Here is a 23,260-nt window from a genome sequence, read left to right as displayed (position 1 = left end):
GGTTGAATAATATCTCATTTTATATACACACACACACACACATATGTGTATATATATACACAAAGTGTATATATAATGTATATATGTATATATAATGTGTATATTTATATACACACACACACATTTTTCATTATTCATCACCCATCAAAAGATACCTGAGTTGCTTCCACCTTTTGGCTTTTGTGAATAATGCTCCCATGAACATGGGTGTACAAATATCTCTTCAAAAGCTTGCTTTCAGTTCTTTTGGGTATATGCCCAGAAGTGGAATTGCTGGATCATATGGTGTCTTGTGATATTTTAATGGCAGAGTTTTCATTTCTTTTTAAAATCTCTTCTGTTTATTGGCCGATTCAGAATTTCAACTTCTACACTCAATTTTATTAATTTTCTACTTTGCCTGAAAATCATCCACTTCTTGGTTCACGTGTATTTATTTTCATAGGCTTACACATGTTATTGTTATCATTCTTTAATCTTTTCTGTACCTGTGATATATCTCTTTTCTCTCTTTTTAAAAATTTTTAGTTAAATTGCAGTCAGTTAAAATGCAGCATAATATTAGTTTCAGGTGTGCAATACAGTGACTCAAAACTTCATACAATACCCAGTGCTCATCACAAGGGTCCTCCTTAATTCCCATCACCTGTTTCACCCATCCCGCCCCCCCACTTACCTCCCCTCTGCTGACCATCAGTTTCTTCTCTATAGAGTCTGTTCCCTGGTTTGTCTCTCTTTTTTCTGCGTTCGATTTTCTTTCTTAAATCCCACATATGAATGAAATCATATGGTAACTGTCTCTCTCTGACTGACTTATTTCTCATAGCATAATACTTTCTAGCTCCAACCACATTGTTGCAAATGGCAAGATTTCATTCTTTTTTTATGGCTGGGTAATATTGTACATTTTTGCCTTTTTTTTCCCCAACCAGTTTTGCCTATTCTGTGCGTCTTTTCAAGGAATCAAGTTTGGGTTTTAATTTTTCTTTTAATTATTTTTTCTATTGAATTAATTTCTGATCTTGACTTTATTAATAATATCCTTCTACATTCTTTTGGCTTAGTTTGTTCTCTTTCTGATTTCTTAGATTAAATACCAAGATTGCTGTAGTCCTTTGTTTGTTTAATATTAAAAAGCATTTAAGGCTATATTTTTTCCTCTAAGTACAGCTGTGTCCCAGAAATTCTGCATGGCACTCTCTGTTCTCTTTTTCATTACTAGATGATATGCAATTTCAGTTTTGAACTTATTTTTGATTCACTAGTAATTTAAGGGAGTATATCTTCATTTCCAAGCAGCTCATGTTTGAGGTCTGGAAGTTAGCTTTGTTTGACATTAATATTGCTGTTCCTGCTTCCTCTCTGTTTGCATTTGTTTGGTGTATCTTTGCCCATTGGCTTTCTTCTCACTCTCCTTTGTCACCTTGTTTGGGAATATTTCTTGTAAACAGCATTTGGCTATATTTTTATTAGTTAACTTATTCAATCTGTCTTTTGATAAGGGAATGCAGTTAGTGTAGTAACTAACTGTGTAATAACCTGATGTACTTAGCTTTTTCTTTTCTCTCTCTCTCTCTCTTTTTTTACTTTTGTTGGCTTGATTGAAATTCTGGTATTAAAAATGGAGTCCAGTTTACTGAAATAAGATGAAGAAAGATTTTGGAAGAAATATCAAGAGTTCAATTTGGATTTTAAAATTTAAGATGCCTTTGAGATAGGCGCCTGGGTGGACCAGTAGGTTAAACCTCTGCCTTCAGCTCAGGTCATGATCTCAGGGTCCTGGGATCGAGTCCCACATCTGGCTCTCTGCTCAGCAGGGAGCCCGCTTCCCCCCACCCCTCTCTCTGCCTGCCTCTCTGCCTCCTTGTGATCTCTTTCTGTGTGTCAAATAAATAAATAAAATCTTAAAAAAAAAATGCCTTTGAGACATCCAAGTGGAGATGTCAAGAGAGCATTTAGAAATGCTGGAGTGGAACTCAAAGCAGAGATCCTAGTGAAGGTCACACACACTGGCAGCTATGGATGATACCCTAGGGGAGGGTGTTCTAAGATGGCCCGGGACCCAGTCCTGAGGAAAGCCAACAGCTAAAGACTGGAAGAAAGAGGAGAGCCAGCAATAGCTAAGACAAAAGGCAACATCCATGGTGGGGGGGTGAGGAAAACCCAGACAGCATGTTAGTATAGAGAAAAATCATGTTCAAGAAGGAGGGAATGAACTTCATTATTACATGCTGGGAGGTCAGGTCAAGGGAGGCCTGAAAATAATCCCTTCGTGACATTAAAGTCACTGGTGACCTTGGCAAGCCTTGTAGAGACCTGATAGGAGTTGGTGCGGGGAGAGGGGGAGGGAAGGAGTCAGAAAAGGAAAGGGAACGGGTGGGAAGTATCTCAAGAACAACGTGAAGTTCAGGGACTTCCTTTGCTTGTTTTGCATGAGCTCCCAGAAAGGTCCAGCAGAAAGGGGACATCAAAAGGGACAGGAAGAGGGGCACCTGGGTGGCTCAGTGGGTTAAAGCCTCTGCCTTCGGCTCAGGTCATGATCCCAGGATCCTGGGATTGAGCCCCACATCGGGCTCTCTGCTAGGCAGGGAGCCTGCTTCCCTTCCTCTCTCTCTGCCTCTCTCTCTGCCTCTCTGCCTACTTGTGATTTCTCTCTCAAAAAAAAAAAAAAAAAGGGACAGGAAGAGCCAACAGAACACCTTGACAGGTGATAGCAGGTGGGCCCTGGGGGTGGGGGTGGGGAGACCATATTTGCCACTGCTTGGGGAAAGAAGGTGCTTGAGACCAGGGGTCTGTTGCTGAAGCTGTTGGTAAGGCTAGGAGTGCAGACTGGAGGCAGGAAGGGGTGGGCCTTCCTATCTGATTCCTTCTCTCATCTGAGTCAGGTAGGAGGTGATATCATCTGCTGAAACTGGAGTGGGGTAGGAGGACCAGATGGTTGGGGAAATGAGAAGGAAATGAAATAGAAGTTCAGTAGTCTGGGAGAGCAAGTATGGCCTCAAGAGGCCCTCTAGGCAGGGAAGGGCAGTGGAAGCAAAGCCTTTGATCTGCTGTATGACCTTGATCTAGTGCCCTCTGTGGCTCCTGCTGAGCTCCACTGCCACCAGGCAAAGCCGCAGTGGGAGCTGCTCCCCTATCATTGTCCTGGCTCATTCTTGCCCACACAGCCTTTCCCTTCATGCCCATCATGTAGCAAAGACAGGTCGAAACATAAAAGCTACACAAATACCAAGTATTGGGTCTCAAACCTTTATAAAAATTAGCCCCCAGATCTGGTCCTCTGATTCTCCTCTTCAGTAGCCTCCTTTCCAAGAAGTTGGGAGACCTTCTGGGAATGCTTACACGTGTAACCCAAGCACTCTCCAGGCACTGTGAGATTTTGAGTTCTGGAAAAAAGTCACTTTCTAATAATTCCAGCATTGGAAGCATGGGGTAGGTGGGCGTGAGGTAGAGATGCCTCTCGTGTAATTACAACTGCTCTCTATGCTCCTACCATCTTGTCCTCCATGCCATGCACGTGCTGCTGCCAAGGCCACCAGGCTGCTGACCCAAGCTGTGACCCAACCTGTGTTGACGCAGCATGGAAATACCCCCTGCTTCTAGTGACCAGCTCTTTCAGGAGGGTATCCCCTAGCAGAGCCATGGGCCCAGAGTGACTGGGTCCCTCATTTGTACCACTGCTCTCCTTTTTCTGGGGCCCTGGTTGGGAGTGGGTCAGGCCCAGCTTAGCGCTGTATCTGAAACTATTGCCCCACCAAACTCCAAGCCTTGTGGTTCTATCTGGTCCCTTCTCAGGAACCTCACTCTCTCTCCTCCAAAATGGCCGCCGTTAGGGACCTCGGTCTTCATGGTAGGTCTGTCCATGTCTGAGTCTCAGCTGTGGACTGAGTTCAGTGTCTTTCACCAGGGCTTGGGGCTGGGCTTCTGTTTCAGTATCCCTGAGGACTCCGTGAAGGTTAAGCTCTCTGCACTCTTTTTCTCTACGAAAACTAGGAGAACGGTCTCCTAAGAGCTTACCAGATCCTGGTTAGGGTGGGGGTTGGGGCACAGGGTTGGCTGGGGGACCTCTCAGGCTGGCCCTTCTGAGTATGAACTCTGGCCAAGCAGAGACTCTCACTTCAGCACCATGCTCATCCACATGGGGCCCTTACACAGATTAGAGAAGGGTGCTTTCTTTGAGTGGGTGCAGCCTACACCAGGCCCATGGTTTAGAAGCAGAGGCAGAATTTCAGCCCCCTTCTGCCCGCTTGGCTAGCTGCCCTAGCAGAGGGAACAGCTGGCACGAATGTAGGCAGTGGCCATGCCTAACTAAATAACATGGAGATCCAAATATTGGGCCAACAGAGGAAGCATATTCCTGGGTTCTGGTCCCATGCCATCTGAGATTCTGGTTGGTGGGGGAAAGATGCTGCCCAAGTGTCTCTCCTTTTGAGCCACCATTCCTGTATCTCATGTTCAGGAAAGCGGAGTTCCTTCCCCTGACTCTGCAGCTCCCATTTTCTCTAGTGACCCAGTGTAGACTCTTGATATGGTATCTCTCCTCCCTCTCCAGGGGAGAGCTCTAACACTCCCCTCAGGGGCTGATCTCATCCCCCAGGCCTCAACCAAATAATCCACACACCCCTCAGAGACCAGAGCCTTCACACAGAGACACCCACTTAGAAGGACAGAGAAGAGCTGTTTCCTTAGAGGATTTTTGAGAAGTGGGCCAGGGTTTCCTAAGCAGAGGAATTCCCTGAGAGGAGTCCCTTGAGCTGGAACCTACCAGATACATTCAGGGACAGGAAAGCAGTCCAGAGGGTGGGGCAGGAGTGTCAAGGTGGTTGCTGGCTATCAACAGAGATCCGTGGAAAGAAGGGGTAGGGGTTGTCACAAAGGCTTCTTCAAATCTTGTGGAAGGACCTGAAATAACAGGATAAGTAATTCGATTTTGTCACATGGACCATGGAGAGCCATGGAAGGTTTTTGAGAAGGAGAGTGGAAGGGCCAGATCCTGACAACAGAAGGTGTCTCTAGCAGCTCGTGCAGAACGGTGAGCAGGAGATTTGCCACCCCTGGGTGTGGTGTGGTTACATTCAGTGCCAGTGGAAGACTGAGAGTAGCAGGCTTGGAAGATCATTCTGAAGAGCACCTCTACGCTCCCCTTTTCTTCACCAAATTGATTATCATTCAGTCATTTCACAAACTTTTCCAGATACTGTGTGGGTCCAAGTGCAGGACAGAGGAGGGCAGGGAGACCTAGGATGAGCCTTCCCATCCCTCCAACCCCCAATCCCCGCCCCTCCCCTTCCCTCTTCCCCCTCCCCCCTCTCTTTCCCCTCCCCCACCCCACAACCCCCACTCCCCCCATTTCCCACTCTCAGCCTTCTCCCCACCCCTCAGTCAGAATGTGTTTTGATAAGTGGTGGCTTGGGGACAGCATAAGGGTGACAAACTGTGCCCCTCCCCACCACCAATTAAATTTTTTAAAAAGCTGCTATGGAAGGAGCGAATATTAGTTTCCCGATTTATAAAGCCAAATGGATTAAGCTCATTCATTGCCTGAGGAAACAAAAAGGAAATCTTCAATACCTCTGTGCACATTGAGAACAGGAACAATACTGGTCTTTAGAAAGCAGAAACCTAATTTGGGGGAATCAATTACCCTCTGTGTCCCTGCCTCTGTGGGCTCTCATACTTGCTCTCTCTCAATAGAGATTTCCTGGGAGGTAAAATGTGAAGTTGGTCAACCACAGACACACCCTCCGTTCAGCCTGGCAGACAGGAGGGAAGAACTAGGCAGAGGGTGGGTGGCATCGGGTGGGGGTGCGCCTGGGTGGCAGGGACCTGTGGAAATAGGGGTAGAGGCAGGGGCAGGGAGGGCTGGGGGTGGGGTAGGGTCGGGGGCAGTACCCAGATGGGCCAAGGAAGCGGAGCATGGGAACCAGGGGTTTGAAAAAGCGGGTGGGCTGGGGGAGCACGGGTGGCGGGGGAGGGGAAAGCATAGCCCATCCAGTGCAGAAACACCAGCCACCACTTCGTGATCCTCACGTTTCTCTTCTGTGTTCTGCATTTAGCCCGTGGGCTTGAATGTGCAACCCGCAGTGCCGGGGCAGTTATGAAAAAAAAAAAAGGGGGTGGGGGGATGGGGCACCCACCACTGTATCCAAGGAGTCAAATCCACAAAGTCACGCAGAGAAGCGCTCACAATCTCACTGTTGCTGCGCTGGGTCTCAAACCCCGGCCCGCAGTCCCCAGACCCAGAGCCACACCCAGCCCGATGCACTCACAATCACATGCACGGGTCCCCCACTCACACCTGCGCGGCCACAGACTCAAACTCCCACCCGCGATCGCATGCATTCCTCTACCCCCAAGCTCTTCGCCTCACGCTGCGGCTCACCACCCCACACTGCCCTTACTCTGGCATGCGGTCACACACACACACACACACACGAACACACACACACACACGCGCGCGCGCGCACGCAGTCGCTCACACGCACACACTCTGGCTGTGCTTTTGTGTTTTGTCAGAATTAATGAGAAAAGTTCCCGTGCCCTGCGGGTAATTAGTGTCCTTGGAGTTAAATAAGCTAATGGCGGGCACCTCTGGCCCAAGCAATTATGTTTGTGTATTGAATAATTGATTCAAAGGGGGGAAGGGCCGCTAATCAGATCTGAGCATAATGAATTGATTTAATTAACAGGGGAACTGAGGGGCCCTGGGAAACGCAGGCTGCACTCGGCAGCGGCTAGCGCGGCCCGCGCGGACGAGAACGGGCGCGCGGCGGCGGCAGCGGCGGCGGCGGCGGCAGCTCCGGCCCGGCCCGGGCAGCGGTTGCTCCAGCGGCTCCCGCGACCCCGCGGCGGACGGACGCGCCCCCGCCTCCGTCCCCGGGACGCGCCGGCCGCACCGCCCCCCCCCCCCACCCCCCAGAGCTCCTTGCCCGCGGGGCTGAGCGGCCGGCGCCGGTCCGCCCGCCCCCGTCCCCGGCCGCCGGCCGCCGGCCGCCTGTCGCCGGGCGCGGAGCCCGCGCGGGGCCGGCGTGAGCAACGCAGTCGGGCGGCGGCGGAGTCCGAGCCGTGCGCTCCTCCGCGTCCTCCGCCCGTGCCGCTGCTGGCGCCGCCGGGGGACCATGGTGTTGGACCAGGAGGACGGTAGGTGCCCGGGGTTGGGGGTGGGGGCGCGGGCGGCGGCGGCGCGGGCCCTGCCGAGGCCACTCCGCTCGCGTCGCGGCGGCAGCGTCCCCCGCGCGGGCCTCGGCTGGCTGGGGCCGCTCGGCTGCTTCCCGGAAGCGCGGCGCTGGATGTGCGCGTGGGCGTGCGTGCCGGGGTGCTGGGCTCAGCCCGCGGGTTCCTTAGCGGGGTCTGGAAGTCACCCGGGCCTCCGCGGGCCCGCCAGCCCTGCACGCTCCGGCCGGGAACTTTCTCTCAGGCTCTTGCTGTCTCGCAGACACTGGAGCGCCTCAGCGACCCGCGCCGCCGCGGGCTTCCCCGCGGTGCCCACAGCCCCCAAGTCTCCTAGGCTTTCTGGGTGTCTGCGCGCCCCCCTTCCGCACCCGACTGCGGAACGTCTCCCCCAGGGGGATATCCAGAGAGCCTGCAGACAAACCGGCAGGGCTCGGGGGTCCCTCAGATCTAGAACTTCACAGCTGCGGGATGGGTGACATTGCTTCACCCCTGACAGCACCCCCCTTCCTCCACCAAGTTTGTCGGGAGTTGCCCTGCTGGCTAGGGTCGGGTCCTGTATCCAGAATATCGGGGTGGGGGGGCGGATTTACCTTGAAGCTTATGAAGTTTCAGCTTCATAGTCCTTTGGTGGTCATTTTGTGTTAGCAGGCTTGTATTCCTTTTCTTAAAGAGCACCCCCAACCCCTAAATTGCATAAGTAAGCTTGGTTCTCGAAAAATCTGGATCCACGCCTGAGTCCAACTCACAGCTTTCCCACTGTGACTACCAATTTGCAAGAGAAGGCATAGCCAGGCTGCCCCATAGAGCCATTCCCCGGGGCTAGGCAGTTCCTCAGTGCCTGGAGGATGAAGCCCTGAGCAGGAGGCTGGGAAATTTGAGGCTACGACGCAGCTGCTGGTGTGCAGTGAAGGGTCTGGCCGCCTGACCTCTCTCTCTGGCCCCACTAGTCCCTTGTCCCAGCCTACCAACTCCCATTGTGGTCATCAACTGTCCTGCTTTGCCCAGAACCAGCTGGTTTTAGCACAGAGAGGCCTGCCTCCTGGGAACCCCTTCATTCCTGGGACAAACCAAGACAGTTGGTCAGCCTACATCCACAATGTTCTCAGAGCTGTTGTGCAGGGGTGGCTTGGCCAGAGACTTGCTTCCTGGGGGAGCAGATTTGGCCTAGGCCTCCACCAGGCCTAACAGATATAACTGCAGCTTCCTCGACAAAGGAGGAAAGTTTGTCACCTTCTCCACTCTAGGTGATTGCAAATTCCTGTATTTAGGCTGCTTTTGTGTTAGTAGGGGGCAGAGCAGGGCATCTGAACTTGGCCAGCAAGCATCCTGATTGTACTGCAATATCTGTAAGGTCACTCTGTCCTGTCATCTGTTGCAGCCACTCCAAATACATCTGTGAGCTTCACCTGTGAAGCCACCCATCTTGGAGACGGCTGCACTGTGTTGGAAGCAGGGCCCTCAGGCTAAGATACATCTGACAGCCTCCACTGAGTTCTGGAATATCTGGTCTGCCCAGGCCCCGGGGCAGAGTCTCCTGCCCCTCCACCCCACCCCACACACACCTCCCAAATCCAGTGCAGGAACCCTTCCTCAGGACTTTCCTACCAAGTACAGGGACAAACTGCTAGGACCTGCCCCAAACTTTGAAAGGCAGCCAGTAGTACCCCCTTTCTCCTCACCATAACCTGGGGGCTGATCAGCTGCTGGTCTGTCTCTGCTGTCCCTAGAGGCATCTCAAAGACCTTCTGGAGCACTCTTGACAACATTGACCTGAGAGTACATGCTCATTGCCTGTAGACTATGTTGGGTGAAAACCACCTCCCCCAGCCCCAGGGTATCTGAGGATTCCACTCTGGTGTTGTGGGTGTGCCCCTGGACTTGGAGACAGCTTGGGTGGGGGTAGGCCCAGGCACAGGACTTACCTTCCTGGCCAGCAATTCCCCATGAGCTGAGAGGGTGGCTGCCAGATGGGTGAGGCTTATGTTTGGCTCTGTCCCTCCAGTGGGCCCCTTCCTGGCTAAGAGTTCCAGTCATCTAAACCCTCCAAGACTTGCTGGGTAGCTCTGTAAAGTGGAAGGCCTCTTCGGAGGCCCTTTTCCAGATCACTGTGGGAGCTCGATGCTCACAACTGGGGGTGCAGAGAGAGCCGCCTGTGGACACAAGCAGCCCTTCACACACAGTGTTGACCCCCTGCTGACATACCCTACCTGCCTCTTCAGCCCATGGCTCAGAACTCCAGGCCTGCTCCCATCCCTGAGGTGGGGTACAGGGCACCCGACTCCCCAGAGGGATGCTGGTGGGATGGCTGCTAACTGGGTATCTTGGAGGCTTGAGGAAGCTGGTGTTGGGACAGATCCCCAAGCCCAACATGAGCAAGAGAGTGGGAAAGTGCCTCCAGCTAGTCAAGTCCTGGGTTGTGGGTCAGGGCCAGACCCTTGAAAGGGAGGAGGAGCTGGCCCTGGGACTTGAGAGGAAAGCCACAGCCCTTATGAAGGGAATGCCTCCCCATTCTGAGGGAATGCCCACAGAGGCATCTACAGCCAGAAGCTACCCCTTGCCAGCCTGTCAGGCCCATTGCCTGTGACACTGTCTGGCCCCCAGCTCAAGCTGGGGTGACAGGTTGGTACGAAATGAGCCCATGGCCAGCAGAGTCAAAGCCTCCCTCAGACCCTCGGGGTATAGCTCTGGCTGCAGTGGCAGGGGAGAGATCAAGCTCACAGTCCTGAGGGACAGTGAGGCTGAGCAAAATGATATATTTAACATCAAATATACTCAAGGACTATTAGGATTAAGTATTCTAGATGAAGGGGAAAGTGAAACCCTCTGAGTTGCGGATGAGGCATCTCATTAGAAGCAGCCTCTCTTCTGTTTTCTCAAAGACTGACTTCCCCACTTAGGCTGGAGGAAGATGGCGGCAGCCCCACTCCCCCATTCCCACCCTTGCCAGGCACTCTGCTTTGGGACCTTCCGCTGGCTTTAGGGGCACTGCCTGGCCTCCAGGTTTCATGTATACTCAGTAAGTCCCCGCAATGTTGGGGTGCCACAGTTTACAAGGCATGTTCACAACCATTAGTTCATCTGACTCCCACCACAACCTTGGAGAGCAGCGCAGTTCTCCCACATCACAAACAGGGAAACTGAGGCCCAGACAAAGTGATTTGCTAAGGTCCACCATTGGTAATAGGCAGAGATGGGATGAAATCTCAACTGGTGGTCCTTACCTTCTCCTTGCCTGGGTCTAGTCCTCAGAAGTGTCTGCCAGGGATGAACCTCTGACATGTCTTTCTGAAGCCCTCCTTGAGTTATAGAAAATTGTTAATATTTCCATCCTCTTGGATCACGGTACTGTGAAGGGGGAAAAAAGAAAAAAAAAAGCTCTTGGTATTTAAGATTGGCCTTCCTAGTCTAGGCAGCCTGGCACTAACCCCAAGCTCTTGGAGAAGTAGGGTTCGGGAAGAGAGGAGATGAGCACTGTCTTCCTTCCTGCCTCCTGAGGTACGGAGCAAGGATTTTCAACTCCGAAATAGCAGGAATCTTTTTGTTCACTGTGGTATCATAAGTGCCTTAGAATAATACATGCTCAATAAATAGTTTTGGAAGGAGAAAAACCTTCAAGGCCACACTGTGCTTGCTCAGAGAGAAGCTGAGACAGGATTCTGCTCCCTAAGGAATTAGGATGCTCTTGCGGGGGTTGGGGGGCTGCGTGCTGGGGTAAGTGTGATGCTAGTTTGTACCCTGCAGAGGGCTAACTTTGCCAAACAATCCAGGAGGTAACAAGAATCCTCCGGCAGAGCTGGTAAGAAGGGAGGGTACGAGATCAGAGAAAGATCGCCCAGCTGGGAGGGCGGTCAGAAACTAAGGCTGACGGGGTGGGAGTGGAAGACAAGGGTGGTCCACCAGACAAATATCTGGGATGAGGACCCTGGGTGCTGCGCAGAACCAAGCGCCGAGCTAGGGCCGAGCGACCTCCAGGTGGCGCTGCGGAGCCGGGCAGCCGCGCGTCTCCACTCCCCATTAACCCGGGAGGGAGGGGGGCCTCGGGAAATGTGTGCATTTATTCAGTAGCAGAAGTGCAAACCTCATACATTGAGGGAGAAAGGCAGCGGGAGACGGCCGCCGAGATTCCCCCATCTCTTTGAATATAATTTTAGATTGAGATTCAGATTAAATCCGAGGGGAAAACACTTTATGAGGCTGAAAGCTGTGTCGTTGCCAGAGCCAGGGTTATGAGCTATCAAATGCAATTACATTAAGACAGATTATACTGGGCAAATTGAGCCATTTAGAAGGTGAGAATCAAAGAAACGGCTCTGATCCTCTCTTCCCCCTTCTCTCTCTCTCTCTCTCTCTCTCTCTCTAAATTGCAGTTCGTAGTTCCTTGCAATTCTGAGGCACAAAAGTAGGTGAGACTGCTTTTGTATCTGCGAAGTGCTTCGCTCCTGAATGTAATTCTAGCTGAGTGCAATCTAGGTTAAGAGCCGGACAAGCGGGTAATTAGAGCCCGCTCGCTGCCCGAGGACCGGCCGCCCCGCCGAAGCGCGCCCGGAGTCGGCGCCCTTCTCCCGGTGGAGCCGAGCTGCGGCTGGACACGGAGCGCCCGAGATGATGGTGCTGGACAAGGAGGACGGTAGGTGGCAGGCGGGGGGGTCGACGCCCCGCACCCCCTCGTCCCCCTGCGGTGGCGCGCGGGAGCACACGCCGGGACGCACACGCGCCAGGGTTGCCAGGCGGGCGGGGCGCCGGGGGCTGGGGTGCGGGGGCGGCCAGGTGGGGCCGGGGGAGGGGTGAATGAGCCGGAGGGCGGGCGGTGCGCCTGCCGCGTGGAGCTCTGCGGGGCCGCGTGTAGGCTCGGGTGCCCTCGGATCTCGGCGCAGTGGCGCTCCGCGAGCCGCGTCTCGTCTTTGCGGCCGCTCCTCTTACCACAGCCATCTCCCTCGCGCCGGCAGGGTAACCCAAGAGGAAGCCAGAGCTTGCGGCCAGCGGGCGCGCGGGAAGACCGTGCTGGCCCCGGGGTGCCCGGCGAGCGAGGAGAAGGCCCGCCGGCCCCTGGGGAGACAGACGCCTCCTGTGCCGGCCCACTGGGTCCCGGTCCCCTGAGCGCACAGGCGGGAGTTTGGCCCAGAGGAAGAAAGTGTCCCGCCACTGGCCAATAGCACTGTGCAGGCGAGGTCCTGGAGAGAGGCATGAACCTGACATGGTCAAAAGCTTCAGTGCACCCCAGAAGTCAGAACGCAAGGTCCATGGTTGCTGCAAGCCTCTAGAAGATGGTCCCATAGACCCCAAAGCCTTCCTGACTGGGAGCGCCCTGCAGAAAGGGTCCTGGTGTGTTCAGGAGAGGTTGGGGATCGCAGCCCACTTAAAGGTAAAACCAGGTGGGTGCCTCCTGACCCAAACACAGAGGCCGGTGGCCACACACTAGCTGTTCCTTGGCTGGCAGGGGCTCTCCTTGCCCTGTAGGTGATGGTTGACTGGTGTGTTGGTGCTATAGGGAGATGAGGATAGAATTGTTGGCACTCATGCTGTCACCTGATTTCTACTGGTAAGGAGCTGAGAAGGTGGTTTGCAGCATGTCACCAGGAATCCTCTTGGATTAACGGTGGTGGCCATTCTCTAACCTTCTACTAGTGAGTCTCCCCTAGGCCTGTGCCCTCTGCCCACTGGGTGAGTGGTGTTACTGTCATGGTCACTGGGTGAAAATTCCAAGTTAAGTGACTTGCTCAAGGTCACACAGGATGTGCACTTCACTGCTACCACAAGCTGGGGCTCCTAGCCTCCCCACCAGCCCTGAGACCTCCATCAAGGAGGGGCATTTAAGGTGTCTGGCCTGGGGGTGGCATGTGGGGCGGCCTTGAAGGCTATTTCTCAGCATGTATACAGTAAGAGAGGAAAGGGGTGACTAAGTGCTTCTGGCCAAAGGGATGCATTTGCAAGAGGTTGGCCAGGGTGTGACCTCCATCTCTAGTATGCTTGTAGCTCTTTGGGGCCCTCTCCCAGGATCCCTATGGGGGCCACCAGAGGACTAGGCTTCTGCAGGTGTGTACAGAATGACAAGGAGAAGGACCTGGTCAGGCCAGACGGAGGGAAGAGGCATTTTGTCATGAGCTTGCCGGGTTCTCTCAGACCAGTCATGCCCAGAGCTAGCCTTCACTTTCCCTCTTGGTAAAATGAGGGGCTTGCAGAAGCCAGTGCAGAGGGCCCTTCTCAGTGTGTGGGGGTACTCTCCTGACGGGGAGATGTGGAACTCAGGGCGTGTCTTTAGCCGTGGCTATTTGGCATGCTTGTTCCCCAGGATTGAGCCAGAACTGGAGAAAACCCAGGCCCTGTGCATGGGAGGCCTCAGGCGGGGAGACTGGTCTCATGCAACAGAATGACCCCACCACTGCCACCTAGGTCGTGCTCTGTGCAGGCACCCCAGAGTCCCTTTGAGCTTCGTGATACTCCAGATTTTCAGATGAGCCCTGAATAGGAATAGATACCTAGAGGTCATTTTAGCCAGTCTCCTGCCTCCAGAAGGCAGTGCACTGCAGCTGCCCTGGGCATGGGTTTTTCCCCTAGTCTCCACCAGATCTGCAGAGGAGAGCTTGTGATGCTCCTCGGTCACTGGCTTAGTTTCGTCGGAACAGAGTGGTGCTTCCTGCAGTTCATACCACTGAGCCCTGGGGCCCAGAGCACCAGGAAGCCGAGGAGCCATCCGGTTCTTGTCCTGCCCAGGTCAGAGGTGTCCTCCAAAAGCAGTCTTTCAGCTCCTACATCTGCCCTCCACTCCCTATTAGAGTCTGGTCTCCTCTAATTCCAGGAAACTCTGAAGGTGGCACCTTCCATTGGGGAAGGGAGAAAAACTCTGAATCGACTCACCTGTCCGTCTGAGCCCGCTGCCTAATTTCTTCCTGGCACTTATGCCCTTCCAGCAGGCAGCCCTGTGGGCTAGGTGGCAGCCTTGCCCCCCGGGGCCCCCAAGAAGCATGTGCCTCCAGGATGCAGCATCGCACCCTTTGTCTGGCTGCAGCAGGGACTCGGGGCCCTTATTAACCACCCCCAATGCCTTTTCTCCACCTGACAGCATCTTGTCGGAAGAGGCCGGGGCTCCTCTGGTTGAAGTCAGGTCTGCCAGCTCCTGAGGACCAAAGCTCTTGCTCTGCTGGGCTGCAGGGCTTTCATGTTGCACTTCTGAAAGATAATAAAATATCAATCGCTTTGCCGTAGCAACGGGTTTAAGAGACTTTCTGAAGTATTGAATTGTCAGAAAAAAATTTTTTTTTTTTTTTTGCTTTTAAGCACAGTGCATTATTAATAAAGTAATCCATTAGGTCGAGCAGTGAAGGGCCACCACAGAGAGGAAAGATCTGTTTTGCAAATGGTTAAACTTCTGGTTTTAAGATTAATTGCTTTCATTTGGACGCTTGCTCTTGGCCTAGCCATCTCCACTTTACTGGAACTCAGGGTCCGGGCTTTCTAGATGCCGTCGGGCCTGCCTGTCAGCAAAGGAAGCCCTGCTCCAACTTTCCCGGAGAAAGCGCCCTTCTCTCCCTGGCACAGGTACTTGAACTGGCACTCAGCTGGGGGCCTTCCGGGGAAGCTTGTAGGCTCAGGGAAGCAAAGAGCACTCCTGCTCTGAAACAGATTAGCCCTCAGGCCATTGGAGAAGGGGGCTTGATTACTCAGAAACAGGCAGCCGAGGGTCCAGGCAGCCCCAAGAACAGGGAGAGCCTTGGGTTGTGGGGGACTGGGCAAGAGGCGATGTTGCAGGTGCCCTCTTGGGGGTGCCAGCCTGTCCCCAGGTGCGTGCTGAAGAAAGGCAGGGAAGCTGCCTCTGCCAAGGCCCTGTAGGAAGACTGGGCTGCCCACAGGAAACAGCAGGTGGGTTGCAGAACTAAACACCAGACATGTTCTGAGAGCATTTTGAATAAGTAAAATTGCCTAAGGAGAGTGGAGCTGGCCTGAGGAAGGCCAGACAGTGAGTCTTCAATTGTTAATGACCGCTGCGAGTGTGGCCTCCACAGTGGACCTGGGTGACCTGCCAGGGCGGCTCTTGGCTATTCCTGGGTACTGACCAGCTTTTGCTCGGCCGTCAACAGGACCTCCTGGGCTATCCCATCATGCCCTGGAGTGCAAACAGTCCCCAGCGTCTCTCCCAGCAGAGTGTGGCTAGGACCCTTCCTGGCCCCAGAGATGGAGGCAGGGAGTGGGCCGTGATGCTTGTCCACTCTGGAGACCCCAGCGGGGTGGCAGGAAGGCAGTGCCCAACAGGCACCTGCTGCCTGCTGAGGGCGTGTAAAGGCCTGGTGAGGCCAGCGTGGGGGGCACCCGGCCTGACACCTGCCCGCAGCCTAGAAGAGGAGGGTCCCCATCTGCACCGCCTGTGGCAGCTTTGGCAGCAGCTACCTCCCAGCCTTTGGAAATGAGGCTTTACAAATCTTGAGCAGCATGTACGAGCTGCTTACCTTTCCTGCCCCAGTTCAGCTGGGCGGAGAGCCTATAGAGACGGGTCTCCCTCACCCCCTCCCAGAGCCTTGCGTAAAGAAGCAGGTGCTTCTCTCTGTTCCCTGCTCTTCTGTTCATTTGCCCACACAGAGCACTCAGGGGGTGGGGGGCGGGGGACAGGGAAACAACATAAATTGGTCTGTCGTCCAGAATCCATGTCTCGCTAATGTACCCAGATTAACTCAACTGTAAATTGTCTCCTTGGATGGCAGTGTCTTGCTAAAAGTTTCCCATATGATTCATGATTTGGATTGCTTTTAACGGCTATTGGCTAAGCAAGCCGGTGACTGTACAAGGTGATGCAATTGGCATTAGTGAGGGGAGGCACGGGAGCGTGTAATGCAGTCAATACTGCATTAACTACTGATGCCCAATTACAGGGAGTGGGAGAGAGCCTTTCAGGAGCATTAGGACTGGGGGAAGCTGAGATCACTGGCCGCCGCTCGCCTAAAAGCTTCACCCTTTGCGTGCCGGGGCTTGGTGCTGATGTGGCCACTCACTTGGCCTCTGTGGGTGCCTTTCTGTCTTACTGTCTCTCTGGACATGTCCCACACGATGCTTTTTAGCACATAGAAATATGCATTCTCCCAGAGCCCAGGTCTGCCTCTGGTCCCTCAGAGAGCTGATTCCCCACCCCAGCCAGAGTCCAGAATCAGACCTGGAGGCCACCCCACCCACTCCCATTTAAGGAGCCTCCCAGCAGGGCCCATTTGTGAGCAAGACCAAGAATAGATTTATTTCGGTCTCTCTTCCCTTGGGACAGACAGATGATGGCCAGCCAGCATTGGCGGCCGCCCCTCTGCGGTCATGGGCAGAGGAACGTGAGGTTGGGCCTTGGCACGGTGGACTGTGGGGTGTGGTTGCCAGAGTTGGGAAGTGGCCATGGTTGGACAGGACCTTCTCTGAGCCCAAGACAGAGCTGGGGAGCCTACTGGGGGCATGGCCCAAGCCAAGGTGGGGCTTCCAGCAAACGTGGGCTGCCTCCAGAGCTGCCTCTACCCAGGGCACAACTGCCCCCAAGTAGCCAGCAGGCCAAGGCTGTTGTTCAGACCCACTTCCAGGGCCCAGAGGAACCCCCTATTGGGAGGGCCAGCAGACAGGAAGGAGTTAGAGAGCAAGGTAGAGAAAAGGGCATCGGTGCCACAGTGTGCCAGGAACCAGTGGGCTGGCTGCCACCTCCGCTGTCCTGCTAAGCTCTCCAGGTCTGTCACGTCCGCTGTGGGTTTGTGCCCCATGCCCACCCAGTGCTGAGGTTGCTCTGCCTCTCTACCTTCTCATCTTTACAGTGAGAACAGCTGCATCTAACCGGTTGGGAGGCTAATTAAGATTCAATGAGATGGAGTCCATGTATACGCTTGATAAGCCAGGAAGCCTCCTGCCTGTGTGAGGTGACTTTGTGCTCCACCAACTACCCTGTGATCAAATAATCCGCTGCCCCATGTGGTGCCTTGTTCACTCACTCTCCCTCTTCGTTTATCCATCATGGCCATTGATCACTGCTGTCCAGGAGGGAGGCTGACTTCACTACTTACCACCACTGGCCAGATTCCCCAAGGCAGGTAGCATTGTAGGAAGGAGACTCCAAGACCGCTCTCTGCAAGTGCTTCCATCTACAGGGGGATAGGCAAGGCTGAAAGTGGGCAGGAGGGTTGCCTGGCTTATGTAGGGAACCCAGGGTTCTTTTCAGGGTTCTCTGCCCAACTTCCATGTCCTCTAATCCTTGCCCCGAGGCATGATGAGGCTGGTGGTAAGAAAGTCTGATCAGGAGGAACATCACCTGTCCTCTTGCCAGGTGCCCAAGTATCCCAGTTGTGGCCCTAGTCAGCCTGTTGACTGCCCACAGGACATGGTTCCATCCTCACATTAAGTCCTGCTGGCAGGTGCTGATGGGCACTAACCTGGCCCAGGTCTTCAGGGACCAGAGTAGCCCCAGAGATGCATATGACATGTAGCCCATCCAGCCTGCCTGCCCTGCCTGGAGTGGAAGGACAACTGAGGCACGGAGGGCGTCCTCTCCTCCTCAGGCTTAACTCTTCCCGGTGCTGCTAGAGTGAGTTTGCCTGGAAGGCCTGAATGCGGGATAGGACCACACCAGTGGGGTCAGCTTGTATGGGCCTACGGGAGCTGATCTGGCACATTTCTCCCCCACTCTTGAGTTCAGTGACGTTACACTGGTAGCGGGAAATGAGCCATGGGGGGGGTATATTAAACCCATGGATGTTGAAGGAGCCAACTGTGAAGTGTTTATCAGCACACAACTGGATGGCATTCATCTGGGGCTCTGGCCCTACCCTGTTTCTGTTCTGTCACCACCCGGCCTCTCCCTCCCGCCTAGCACCTTTCTCCCAGCTCTCACTACAGCCAGGGCCCTGGCCTGGGCTGCCCTGTCATGGTGCCAGAGACCTGCTGCCACAATAGCAGTTGGCCTTGTAGGAGCCTCTGGATGGTCAAGGCCTCTTACAGACTGTTCCAGACCAGGCTTAGAGTCCATCCACCCTACCTAGTAATAAGCTGGTGTCCTGTTGGAGCATATTCATTTTGTGTTTTGTCTAAGGCAGGCGTCCGCAGAGGACAACACAACTTGGGGCGAATTAAAAGCAGGGGGTATGAGAGGAGTGAGCAGGCTGGTCCAGGTTGCCGGGGCAGCTGTCCCAAAGAGCAGGTCAGCTGGGTCATGTTGCATCAGTAGCTCCTACCTTCCGCCTCTTCCCAGCTGAACTTCCTGGAGCGGCCTGCTGTCTCCAGGCACAGCCTGCTGGCATGATTCAGGACACCCGGGTGCTAGTCCCAGTTGACTGCGGTGTGACTCCAGACAACTTACTGGACCTCAGTTTTCACATTCTGTAATGGGAGCAATACCTAATTGGCACCTAATGTACATGTACACTACTTGATCAACCAGGAAGCCTCATGCTTCTGTGCAGGGACCTCATTCTCTGCACAGATACAGTGTGATCTCTTTGGCTTCAGCCTCCCAGTCTTTAGGGCTCCTGTAAACACACTTGCTATGGCATCACTGAACCCTTGCTGGAAACTGAGGCGTTGTGCTCTGCACGTGTATCAGTAAGTTATCGCTGCATAACCATCCACCCCCAAACTAAGAGGCTCAAAACAACAAGCATCCATTTAGCTCTTGAATCTGTAGGTCAGTGCTCTAGGCTGGGCTTGGCTGAATGGTCTCTCGGGTCTCAGCTGGACTCTCTTGTGCCTGGCAGATGGCCGATCTCCTGGACGCTGGGGGTACGAGCATCCCTTGTTGTCCAGCAAGCTCTTCTGGCCTGTTCTCATAGTAGAAACAGGTCAGGAGGGAGAGTGGAAGTACACAACGTTTCCTGAGTCCTGGGCTTGGCTCTGGGAGGCTTTCGCTTCTGCCACATTCCTTAGGCCAAGATAAATCACAAGGCCAGCTTGAATTTGGGGGCAGGGTGGGGGTGGTCAGATTCTGTTCTTGAAGGGAAGAGGTGGAAAGTCACATTGCAAAGGTCGTGCATACTACCAGCAGGAGGGGTAGAGAATTGGGGCCATTTCTGTACTCATTCCACCAAAGCATCTTCCACGTATGATCTCATTGAATACCCTGAACCACCCTAGGAAAAAGCCACATGTATTATCCTCATTTCACAGATGAGAAAACTGCCATACAAAGAGACTGTGTAATTGGTTGCAGGTCCCACGCTTGCAAGGGCCAGAGTTCAGGCCATCTTACTGCAGCAGTGTGCTCTGCAGCCTTCCTATTCCAGCTGGCGGACTTGGAGGTGGGCGAGAGGGACACTCGGGGAGGGCTCAAGGGCGAGGGGGTGGAGCCAGCAAGAGGATGCCTGGGGACAAGGGGTGGGAGGCTGGTGGTCAGGGCAGTTCTTCCAGGGGGCTGCCATTGGATGGCAGGCCTGGAGGGGAACCACAATGAGGTCAGCCCCCACTGCCTCCTCCGGCTTTTCCGCTCTGCCCTGTGATGCCGCTGGACAGGTGGAAGGGGTGAGCAGCTGACTCAAGCCTGGGTCTATATGCAGATACAGCCAGGTGGGAATCAATTCATTGGTTAGCCCCTTGCCTCAAAACGGGGCGGTAAGTGGGCTGGTGAGAGGCCTGTGTACATTCATAAACCAGTTGATTGAAAAGCAATATTTCAGATAAATACAAGCCAGCGATCTATCAGTGGTTGTAATAAAACCCAGGCTTCAGGCTGTGATTTTATTTTGAAATAATAAGAATTGCTTGATTCTTTTTACTTGAGTTACCATGGTAATTCCGGCGTGGAGCAGTGTTATATTGATTTAGAAAGTGGACAGTAATATTTCTTTTGTGTTATTCTGTTTCTAGGCCTTGATTTCTAATTTCCACTTGGAGATTACTTTTATAAATTTCTTAAGTCCTTCCACTTTTTTTCCTCTCACAGTATAATTTTCCTCTCATACGCCACTATGTTCTGAGCTTATTGGTTTGCTCTTATTTTAAATTAAACTTGCTGGTTTCAAATATTGAAATGACATCTTTGTCTGTGTCTGTACTTTGGTTTAGCAAAATATTACAGTCTGACGCTTTCTGCTTAATAATTTAAGGGAGGCATTCTGTCGGCCCTCACTGGGTGCCGATAACTTATGACTCAACCAACACAGGCCTTAAACTCCTGACATTTTAATATTGTGTGGCGGGAGTGGCTGCCCCTCTGCTCGGAGTCTCAGTGGAGAAAAACCCGTGTGGGAGGGAGACCTGTTCTTCCCACGTGAGAGGAAGCAGCTCTGGCACGGGGTTCCTGCAGCCCATGGCCTGCACCTGCTTTGTCCTGTCTCTCCCCTCCCTGAATCTTTAAAAACTCTCAATGCCTGATCCCTGGTGTCTGGGAAGGATTGTGTGGGGGCTGCCTATGGGTGCCATCGGATGCTGGATCTCTGTTTCTCAGCTTCGCCATTTGTTAAAGCAAGCAGAACTAGCGTGGGCTTTGAGTCAGACCGTGTTCACATCCCACCTCTGCCACTTACTGATTCTGAGTAGTAAGTTGCGATAGTAGTTATGACCCGTCAAATGGGTGTGGTCACTAACCACCTTTTAGGTCCGTCAAGCCTTCAGTAGGCCAGGCTCTTGCCAGTCTTGTAGACAGTTGGTATAGTTGCCTAAACTTCGTCAGGTCTTAGTGAGGAGCAGGGGAGAAAGTGGACGTGGTTATACCTTGAAACACTTACTCTGCTCCAGACACATTTGGGGTTTGGAGCCCTGGCAGGATCGCTCTTTGGAAAGGAGCCTTGGCTTTAGGAGGTGGGTCGGCTCCGCCCACTTTCTTGCCCGCCCAGCCTGAAGCAGGGGCATCTGTCCTCTGGTCTCCTCACAGTACCCTACAGCAAGGACTGGACTCCTGAGGGAAACTCACAACAATATGGCTTATAGGGCTGAGATGGGTCTGCAGGATGCCCCCTCTGTGGCCTGAGGAGAGGCCCCTATCCTCTGTGGTATGCCAACGCTTTGCTGACATGAAAACATGAAGACATATGCCAATGTATATGTCTTCGCTACCTATGGCTGCGTAACAAATTATTTCACAGTTTAGCATCTTTAAACAGCACTCACTTGTTCATCTCATTTCCGTGGGTCAGGAGTCCAGGTCCAGATTAAGCTGGGTCCTCTAGCGCAGACATTTTTTGCAGACCGTAATTAAGGTGTTGGCTGGGGCTGTGGTCTCATGTCAAGATTCATCTGGGGATTGAGCTTCCCAGTTCACTCATTTCATTGTTGGCAGGATTCAGTTCCTCCTGGGCTTTTGGGCTGAGGGCATCCATTCCTCACTGACTGTGGATCAGGGTCAGCCCTCATTTCCGTACCACATGGGCCTCTCCAACATGGCAGCTTGTTTCCTTAAAGCCATTGAGAGAGTGTCTGCTAGCATGCAGGAAATCACAGTCTTTTATAAGATGTGACACATCTGATCACAGATGTGACATTCCATCACTTCGGCTGTATTTTCTTCCTTGGGAACAAGTCACTCAGCCCAGTTAGAACTCAAGGAAATGGGGGGATTACACAAGGTCATGAACACCAGAAAATGGGGTCGTTGGACCCCATCTGAGATATCAGCCCACCGTGAGAGGTCAGCAAACTCTGGCCCCAGGTGGGCAACAGTGTAGCTGCCCCCAGAGAGGATGAAACGTTAGCTCCATCCCCAGAAGGCCCTTTGCCTCTGCCTCACACCACGGAGGGCCACAGATATCTCAAGGCCTTTCATTTAATCTTCGCAGCCCCCTTGGGAGGCTGGGAGATCGAACACTAGCCCCATTTTGCAGAGGAGTAGGTTGTACTCAGAGAGGGAAAGACACTTGCCTAGGATAGCCCAGCAATTCGGTCTGTGGCCGAGTTCAGATGAGAACCAGGCCTTCCGTGGGCCTGGGGAGGTAGTGGTAAAGGCACTCCCAGGCCTCCCTGGCCCTGGTGGTAAGAGGCACTAGCACTGACTGTAAGCACACGCAGGGACCAGGGCCACATATGGGAACTGTTAGATTCCTCGTGTCACAGATGATAGGTTTGCGGAGGACGCTGGGGGTGTGCCACGCAGCTCTCTGTTACCCAGAGGCATCTCTTCTCACTCACTGGACCCTGGGAGGAGGGGAGGGTTGTTCCTCCCTGAACCAGTCTTCCTGCAGCCATTAGACTGGGGCCTCAACCCCTCTCTCCGGCTGTTGCCCGGCCAGGGGGAGCTGGCATCTTCGAAGCGGCCTGGGCAGAGACCACTTGAGCAGTTCTTCACATGGGAGCAGGACTGAAGGAGGCTTTTCTGTGGGCTGGAACCCAGGGCTAGGAGCCAGAACTCCTGCATCCACAGCCTGGCTCCCCCCACCCCCCTCCCCCCACCCCCGACTCTCAGTCTGTCCCTGGGCAGGTGCCCTCTGCTCTCTAGGTCTGTGCTTCGCCATTTACATTTCAAGGGTTGCTGGCTGCTTGCTGCCCGGTGGTACTGTGTCTGGAGATAGGTCCATGGGGAAGGTGTGTATTGAGACCAAGGCCAGGAGAAAAACCTCCCTGTCCAGGTTTTGTGTCTTTCTTTGTTGTCCTGGGGTCAGAGAAGCAGAGAGCCCAGGTGGGAACATCCGTGGCCTCTGGCCCTCCACACATGGTCTTGCCACATTTGAATCCAGGTGGGCTGTCTCATTTCCAGCTGTTCCCAGGCAGAGCCTCAGCTAAGAGGTAGAGGGGACCCCTGAAGCAGGCCCAGAGCCTGGAAGCCAGTGAACCAGAAGTCATAGCCTCAGGCCTGAAAAGACCCTGGGTAGTTACCCCCCCTCGACTTTTCTGTTAGGGAAACTAAGGCGCCAAGAAGCCTCTGTGTCCTCTCTCAGCTGAATGTCTCAGAGATACTTTCTGAGTAGAAGAGTCTACTGAGTCTTCTGAGTAGACTTCTTCTGAAGCCCAGCAGAGGCTGCAGGAAGCCAGGGCTGTACCCCATCTTTTCGCCTGTCAGTAAGAGGCTGTCTCTTGAAGGCAACTGCTCTCACTCCAGCCAGAAGTTCTTTCCCATCTGTGAGGTGTCTTGGCAGGGGCAAGGGCTCTGGAAGAACCGAGGGCAGGGGTAGCTTTCTCTCAGGTACCAGGTTCTGACCTCGTACTCAGCCTGGGTGCAGAG

General features: G+C 53.5%; 1 protein-coding gene across 3 annotated transcripts in view; it reads left to right on the top strand.

Moving 5' to 3' along the window:
• The first annotated feature begins 6,811 nt into the window (after window positions 1-6,811).
• Window positions 6,812-23,260, top strand: part of LMO1 (LIM domain only 1) — a 40,397-nt gene continuing 23,948 nt past the window's right edge. Inside the window, exons 1-2 of one of the 3 annotated variants that reach the window (XM_047694031.1) lie at window positions 6,812-7,140; window positions 11,541-11,800. In XM_047694031.1, the coding sequence (XP_047549987.1) occupies window positions 11,776-11,800 (25 nt within the window). In that variant the 5' untranslated portion in view covers window positions 6,812-7,140; window positions 11,541-11,775. The remainder of the gene's footprint in view (window positions 7,141-11,540; window positions 11,801-23,260) is intronic. The other 2 variants (XM_047694029.1, XM_047694030.1) reach the window with 2 other exon arrangements.

This window comes from Lutra lutra, chromosome 10, assembly GCF_902655055.1.
Source record: "Lutra lutra chromosome 10, mLutLut1.2, whole genome shotgun sequence".
In the NCBI taxonomy this organism is placed as follows: domain Eukaryota; kingdom Metazoa; phylum Chordata; class Mammalia; order Carnivora; family Mustelidae; genus Lutra; species Lutra lutra.
Note: the sequence above shows the minus strand (reverse complement) of the source record. Positions and strands in the feature narration are given on the sequence as shown.